Source organism: Lathyrus oleraceus, chromosome 6 (assembly GCF_024323335.1).
Source record: "Lathyrus oleraceus cultivar Zhongwan6 chromosome 6, CAAS_Psat_ZW6_1.0, whole genome shotgun sequence".
NCBI lineage: Eukaryota > Viridiplantae > Streptophyta > Magnoliopsida > Fabales > Fabaceae > Lathyrus > Lathyrus oleraceus.
The window spans coordinates 163,981,076-163,989,323 of NC_066584.1; the positions used below are offsets into that span (position 1 = coordinate 163,981,076).

Sequence of the window (8,248 nt, forward strand, 5' to 3'; positions counted from 1 at the left end):
CATTAAAACTTGACTATCATAACCAAGACCTTTAACATTTCCAGCATTCTTACCAGTTTGAAGAATCTCATCCAGCACATCAGAACTACTATTAAGCATTCTTATAGACTTAGTCATATTGTCAATTTCTGAATTGAGGAATACAACTTCATCCTTTAGATCAAAGATGATAGACAGATGCTCCACTTTTTCAACTTGTAGTTGGGCAATGACTTTCTCTTGATCTTCTCCCAGTTGACACACTTCTTCACTTATGAGGCATAACTCCTTGTATGACTCAACAAGTTCCTCTAAAGTGAGTTATTCATAATTTGATTCTTCATCAGAATCACAAATTCCAGTCAAGGCAGTAACCTGTTTGGTAGATTCCACTTCAGGATCACTTTTAGAATCATCTTTTGACCATGACACAGACATACCCTTCTTATGCTTCTTGAGATAAGTGGGACACTTAGCTCTTATGCGTCTAAACCTTTCACATCCATGACATTTGATTCCTTTTCCTTGGTTAGTCTTTTCTTCAATTTTGGTCCTTCTCCCAAAATCCTGATTTTCGTTGATGTCAAATGACTTGTTCTTGACATTTGATCTTGTCTTCTAGTCCATCTTCTTCATCACTTTGTTAAATTGTCTCCCAAGAAACACAATAGCATTAGATATCCCTTCATTTGTATCCAAGTCACGTTCATCTTCTAAGTCTTCAACATGAGAAACAAAGGCTATGCTTTTCTTCTTTTCAGATTTTTCACTGATCCCTAATTCAAAGGTCTGAAGAGATCCCATAAGTTCATCAACTTTCATGTTGTTTATATCTTGGGCTTATTCAATGGCAGTTACATTAACATCAGATCTCTTTAGAAGAGATCTGAGATTTTTTCTGACCAACTTAGCTTTTGACTCCCCCAGGGCACTTGAGGCATTGACTATCTCAATAATATTCATGTGAAATTCATGAATACTCGTATCCTCCTTCATTGTTAAGTTCTCAAACTTGGTGGTAAGAAGTTTAAGTCTTGACATCTTCACCTTAGAGGTTCCACATAAGCAGTCTTTAATATCTCCCAGGCATCTTTAACAACAATATAATTATTTATTAGTCCGAAGATGTTCTTGTCCATTCCATTGAACAAGGCATTCAATGCTTTGGAGTTTCCCTGAGCTAATTCGTCATTTTCACCATCCCAGTCTTCCTCAACCTTTAACATATCAATTATCTTACCATATTTATCTCTAACCATTGGTGGATCCCATCCCTTAACCATAGATATCCAAGCCTTGATGTCCATGAATTGAATAAAGGCCATCATACAAGCTTTCCAATAGTCATAGTTGGTTCCATCAAGAATGGGCGGTCTGTTCACAAATCCTCCTTCCTTGTCCATTGTACCAGAAAACATCTTCACTGAATCTCACACAGACATAGAGCAGGATGCCTGCTCTGATACCAATTGAAATTCTGGTATGCAGATATCAAATATCCTAAGAGATGTCGAGACACTAATATCTGATCAAAACATAATGACAATATAACATACAGTTAAAAGTACATAAAATAACAGAACACACAGAGTTGTTAACTCAGTTCAGTATACAACAACACCTACATCTGGGGGCTACCAAGCCAGGAAGGATATCCACTAAATAGTATCAGTTTGTAGAGCTACAATAAACTATCTCTAGTTTACAATCTACTCCCTAATCACTACCCGTGATTAACATCTACCTAAGACCCCTCACTTCCCTTTTAATCACAACAGTGATGAAACAATATTATTTTGAAAGTTTCAGATGTTACACTTCAAAGACATAAAATCACTCAATGCTTAAAAACTTAAGAGTGATTGACAAAACTTACAACTCAATAGAGATAATCCTACTCTTATATCAAGATGATATTAAAGAGGCTCACAATTAACATGAACACACAAACCCTAAAACTCAATGAAAACAATATTTGATCCCTACTCCAATTAGGTGTATGGCATTATATATATATATATATATATATATATATATATATATATATATATATATATATATATATACATATATATATATATAGTCAAAGTCTGGACTAGATTTGGGCTTCAAACACGCAACGAGACAGATGCTAAAAGCCTGCAGAAACTTCTGCATAAAATTAGGTCTACAATCAAAAGTTTCCTAAAATGTCTCAACATTTAGAAAAACATAATAACTTTAAATTCAAATGGAATCTCCGATTCATCAATCTTGGACGCCACATAGGATTACTTAATATTCCTAAATTATTCAGTAATATGTCAATCAAACAAACGTTACCAAGAGTAAACCTGTAACAGACAAGATGTCAGATCCACATGTTAAGACATCTTATTCAACATGTTGCTGCTAAATTAATTTTACCAAAATTACTTTCAATCACAAATACATATAATTATCATGTTGTAATAATTTTTACATAATGTTATTCTTTGGTCGTCTATTGACACGGACCATGATTTTTTTTCTAGTTTTGGAGTTTCCACGTTATGTTCTTATGTTATGATTATGTTCTTGTTTTTTCTCTATGCTTTATTTGATTTTTTCCAACAACTAGTATCATAGTCTAGTTCGATAAGGGGGATAAGTGTTCTTAATATGCTGTATGGTTGCAATTTTGTCTGATCTTCCACATCAAAAAAGAATTGTAGTGTTGTGAAAGAGTTGTTGAGCTGCAATCACAAATTCCGTTGTGCAGTTTATGCTATAGAAAATTGATGGAAGATTTTCTTTTACTTGTGGAAAGTTCTAGTAAAAGATATGTTGATACAATCAAGATTACACAAGGTGCAAGATTAAGTTGATGGTTGAAGAGCTTCTTGCTAACAAGGAATTTGCACCATAAAGTTTCAACATGGTTTTCGACATGTGAAATGTTTTTAAGTGGTTTAACTTTAAATGAAGTATACTATTCTTTAGGTGGAATATGATAGTTTTTTAAAATTAGGATTGTCGGTGAAGACAATGTGAAAATTCTTGGGGTGGTGTAGCTTCAAGTGACTATACTTTTTATGGTGGAGTATGATTAGCGATGAAGACAATGAAAATTGATGTATTATTTTCAATCAAGATGTAGATTGTTAAGATTGGTTGCAAGTATACATGTTGATACTCTTTATGGTGGAGTATGATTGTCGGTGAAGACAATGAAAGTTAATGTATTATTTTCATTCAAATGGAGATTGTTGGGGTTGGTTGAAAATATACATGTTGAAGAAGTCCCACTTTGCTTAGTTTTGTGAATGAAGAGAGGGTCCAAAGCTATATATAAGACACAAGTTTTTTGAAGTCCCACATCGCTTAATTTTGTGAAGGAAGAAGGAGTCCATGACTATACATAGGATTTAAATTCTTCATTCCAAGATGTACCAGTCAAAAGGACTTTAAGCTTGTAATTTAATTTCTTTGTTCTTTTATACTCTTTTATTAAAGTGTTGTGAAGTATAGTTAAATATATGTTTTGGATGGTGTGGGTGTACTGGGGGTCTAGGTTAGTTGGGTATTATGTGTTATAACAACTTTTACATAATGTTATTCTCTAGTTGTCAATTGACAATGACCGTGTTTTTTTCTCCGGTTTTGGAGTTTTCACGTTATGTTGTTGTACTTGTGATTGTGTCCTATTTTTTTCTTATATTTTATTTGTTTTTCCCCAAAAGTCCTCCCTGTAGGATGATAGATATGAGGTGTCTTGTTGAAGAGTGTCAACGATGATACAAGTGTATGTGAATGAAAAAGCTTCCGCTTGAGGGGGAACATTATGGATAGACTCACACTTGAAGGGAGTGTTGAGAATATTAAGCGTGAGTTGGAAACTTTGAGAAGCAAAACACGAGGAAGTCTAATATTGATTAGAAAAATAAAGACTTAAACAATTATAAGCGAGAGAATCCACACACATATCACCTTAAGATTTTAGATGAGTATATATCTGTCTCTCACAATGTGCATTACTCATAGATAAAAGCCCAGAAAAATATATAAATGCCTTATCATATTAAAACCTAACGATTGACCCAACATGTCATTGCACTACTACTTACTTTCTATTGAACAAGTGAGACTAATTACCAACCATTTGTATTTATGGCAACATTGTTGAATTTACAATGCATGAATTATATATTCATCTCCACTATAGTATAATTGTTTTCAATATAGTACAAATTCCATTTTACTATTTATTATAAAATATGCATAGTAAACCACATAGCCATCCCTTATTTTTCATTGTGAATAGGGGCGGAAATAAGATATACCAATTAACAAGAGTCTATGATCTAATCTACACAAACGCAGGCTAGACCAGACTCTTTTTTATTGGAAAAAGCCTAGACTTTTTATAAGCCTATTTAGTTAAAAAAAGTTAAGCTACAAGTCATAAAAAAAAGTTTTTTAAGCCTACCAGACCGACCTATTTAAGTAAAAATGAATAAATTTGTTATTATTATCATATTGTATTTGTACTTTGAATTAAATTACAAAAATACATCTAGTTATCTTGAAAAGCTTATGAAAATAAGTTGAAAAAACCTTACGAACAATGTCATAAACTATTGTCATAAATTGTTTTCATAAGTTCTCTCAAACAAATAATATCACAAAACTTACGCTAATAACTAATCTCAAATGAGTCAATGAAAATAAAAATCTAGTCTCATTGATATTTTAATTAGATAGTCTATTTAACATTAGTTGAATTTATTTTTATAAATGTTGAAAAGTAGACTTTTAAGTAGGTTAAGAGATCAATCAAACATTCGAAAATACTAGAATCGAACCTAAAAATAACTTTACGATAGACTATAGGTCAGACATAGGCTTTGAATTTTTTAGCAGACCAAACTCAGATTTAGCAAAGTCTAACTCGGTCCATCCTATTTCCACCCTTATATGTCCACGCATAATTCTATATTTTAAATAGAAAAAAAAGAGTTTAATAGTAGTATACTATCAGAATAAAAAATATTACACATATATTCAATCAAAATATTTTAAAGTGCCAAAATATATAAGGAATTTAAAATTTATAGACTGATTTGGTGGTAGATGATTGTCATTGATTAATAGTATAAAAATAATTTACAGTGTCAGTGCATCATCATCATCATTTATCTAAAAAAAAAGAAAGAAAAGAAATAAGACAATTTAAAAAGAATTAGAAAGGAGGGTATAAGTAAAAGAGAGGGTTCAAATAATGTTTTCCGTTAAGAAATAAAGAAAACTACTGGTTCGGCCCATATATTATTTTGTCTAGGGTTTGGATCATTTATAAGTTTATCCCTAAAATCGACAATCACAAAATCTAGGGTTTTTGATACACTTCTCTTCCTCTACAGCGTGTGATTTGGTTGCCTCATTTCCACACCATTCTCACACAGCAAGTTTTTTTTTCTCCAGCTTTGTTAACTATCTGTATCAATTCATCTTTCCATTTCGTTAACTAACTTGGCTGATTCTTTATGCAGCAATGGCTGAAGTTGTTCAAGAACCCGATATTGTCGTTTCAGATCCATCACAGATCGAAGTTAAACTCTTTAACCGCTGGAGCTTCGATGATATCCAGGTTTAGTTGTTTTCCTTTCATTTCTGTGCTATTATCAGATTAATTACTTGATTTAGATTTCTGTTTAGGGTTTGATCTAATTATGATTTATATTAGTTTTTATTACGAATTTCTGTTTTTTGTTTTTGTGGTGTTTTAGCTCTCTGATGTGTCTTTGAGTGATTATATTGGAGTTGCGGCATCCAAACATGCCACATACGTTCCTCACACTGCTGGTAGGTACTCTGTGAAGAGGTTTAGGAAAGCTCAGTGCCCCATTGTGGAGAGGCTCACAAACTCTCTTATGATGCACGGTAGGAACAATGGAAAGAAGCTCAAGGCTGTTAAGATCATCAGGCATGCCATGGAAATTATTCATTTGCTTACTGACCAGAACCCAATTCAGGTCATTGTTGATGCCATCGTCAACAGGTAAGCTTTGTTTGCTGTGAAATTAGATTTCTATGTTGTGGTATATACAGTTGGTTTATAACTACTTTAGTGAAAGTCTTTTTGGTTGGTTTGATTTGGAGGATGGAGTGATGAATATTTGTTTCCCTATTGGTTTGATAATCTAAATGATGCAATTGGTATCATGTCTGACCATTCTCCTAACATTCTAATTCATTATTTTTTGATATCTAGTTAGATACAATTAGATATGTTTGTTTTTTATGATAAAAATATACCCTTCATGGTTAATGTTGTTAAGGCATGCCATTTTTTTGTGATATCCTACCACTCCTGGGTTATGACAGTCTTTTAGATGTGTTTTGTAAAATCTAATTTTGTATGAAGCATAAAACAATGGCAATCAGAGTTGGAGAATGAGATGATGAATGGTTATTTCCCTATTGGTTTGATTGCCCGAATGATGGCGTTTTTGTATTAGCTCTATCTGATCTTTCTCCCTATATATCACAGTTTATTATAATGTGTTCATTACATGTTATTTTTTATAAAAGTTAGCGCTTGAAGACATATTTTGTCACGAGTGTGCCAACTTTTGTGCTATATTACTACGGGTTATGACTTTACTACATGTGTTTTAGTGTTAAAACTACTTTGGTTTTAAAGGAAATGAAAATCATAGTTGGAGAATGACGTGATGATTGGTTTTTTCCCTATTGGTTTGATGGCCTGGATGATGGCATTTTTGTATTAGCTCTATCTGATCATTCTCACTGTCTCCCAGATTATTTTAATTTTCAACTAATGTTTTTTTTCTTCATTTTTTTAATATTTTTAATCAAACCATTTATGATAAATTTTGTTAGGAGTGTGCCAACTTTTGTGATATCTTAGCACATATGATGGTTTTAAAAGCAAATGGCAATGAAGATCATAGTTGTGGAATGATGTGATGATTGGTTATTTCCCTATTGGTTTGACTGGCCGGATGATGGCTTTTTTGTATTAGCTCTATCTGATCATCTCCAGTTTATTTTAACTTTCAAGTAATCTATGTTGTTAGAGCATGCCCAAGTTTTGTGATATCTTATGCTCTAGTGTTATGAGTCAAAACTATATTAGATGTCTTTTAATGTAAAAATCTATTTTTGTTTTAAAGCATGTAGCAACGACAATCAGAGTTGGAGAATGATATGATGATTGGTTATTTCCCTATTGGTTTGATTGCCTAAATGATGGCATGTTTGTATTAGCTTTATCTGATCATTCTCCTTTAATAAATAGAATTGTAATTGTTCTTATAATAATTTACATCACGGCTATTTATTTAATCAACATCAATCCTCACCCTTAACTTTTTTCTAGATAGAATACAATTACCTATTCTACATATGGAAAATTATGAATTAATTGTACTTTTGAAACTTTAATATGATTATTTTTCTTTTGGTCAGTGGTCCCCGTGAAGATGCTACTCGCATTGGTTCTGCTGGAGTTGTGAGAAGACAGGCAGTGGATATCTCACCCCTTCGTCGTGTTAATCAAGCTATCTATCTTATCAGTACCGGTGCACGTGAAGCTGCTTTTAGGAATATTAAGACAATTGCTGAATGTTTGGCTGATGAACTTATTAATGCGGCAAAAGGTTCATCTAACAGGTACATTTAGTTTGTGATGGGTTTAATTTTCTCTATCTATTTTGTTTTAAGTCTTATTTATTTGGTGACTTGCTAATAACTAAATATTATACTGTTTCAGTTATGCAATAAAGAAGAAAGATGAAATTGAGAGAGTTGCCAAGGCAAATCGTTAAGCAGCTTATGACAGGAGAATTGGCACCCTCAGAGTATTTTGATGCAACTTAATTATGATTTTGACTTTAGTTTCTTAGCTTTTTGCTTGCGTATATAATGAGTAATTTTGGTCCTTAAACGGGTAATGTGTTTGTTTTCCAAGACCATGATGCGTTTGGTTTACCTTCATAAATTATAATATGATAATTTGAATGATGGTAGTATTTTTCTGCCATACAATGGCTCATTATCATGTGAGAAAATGAAGAACGAACAAAAAGGAAAATGAAGAATGAACAAACAGACTAAATCAGATGTGCTGACCTGCACAAATGACATATTTCTAAAGGTGTGCGCTTTATTTCATTTATGCCTAATCATGTATTAAAATTGATAATGGGAAATATAATCTTATTAAACCAGATGGACTTTTGGGAAAATTTTTATTCCGTACTCTATCATTTATTTCCCTACTCCT

At 32.5% G+C, this 8,248-nt stretch overlaps 1 protein-coding gene and 5 non-coding genes across 6 annotated transcripts; all 6 read left to right on the forward strand.

The window, feature by feature from the left end:
* Nucleotides 1-5,237: 5,237 nt before the first annotated feature.
* Nucleotides 5,238-7,986, forward strand: LOC127098644 (40S ribosomal protein S5). Its single transcript, XM_051037290.1, has 5 exons — nt 5,238-5,401; nt 5,490-5,587; nt 5,727-5,998; nt 7,432-7,635; nt 7,736-7,986. The coding sequence occupies exons 2-5, from the start codon at nt 5,492-5,494 to the stop codon at nt 7,788-7,790; spliced, it is 627 nt and encodes a 208-aa protein (XP_050893247.1). The 5' UTR covers nt 5,238-5,401; nt 5,490-5,491; the 3' UTR covers nt 7,791-7,986.
* LOC127099490 (small nucleolar RNA Z102/R77) lies at nt 6,099-6,175 on the forward strand. The gene has a single exon (XR_007793986.1). It is a non-coding gene; the product is annotated as a small nucleolar RNA Z102/R77 (small nucleolar RNA).
* Nucleotides 6,392-6,474, forward strand: LOC127099489 (small nucleolar RNA Z102/R77). Its single transcript, XR_007793985.1, has one exon. It is a non-coding gene; the product is annotated as a small nucleolar RNA Z102/R77 (small nucleolar RNA).
* Nucleotides 6,665-6,747, forward strand: LOC127099487 (small nucleolar RNA Z102/R77). Its single transcript, XR_007793983.1, has one exon. It is a non-coding gene; the product is annotated as a small nucleolar RNA Z102/R77 (small nucleolar RNA).
* Nucleotides 6,920-7,002, forward strand: LOC127099488 (small nucleolar RNA Z102/R77). Its single transcript, XR_007793984.1, has one exon. It is a non-coding gene; the product is annotated as a small nucleolar RNA Z102/R77 (small nucleolar RNA).
* Nucleotides 7,164-7,246, forward strand: LOC127099486 (small nucleolar RNA Z102/R77). The gene has a single exon (XR_007793982.1). It is a non-coding gene; the product is annotated as a small nucleolar RNA Z102/R77 (small nucleolar RNA).
* Nucleotides 7,987-8,248: the final 262 nt, after the last annotated feature.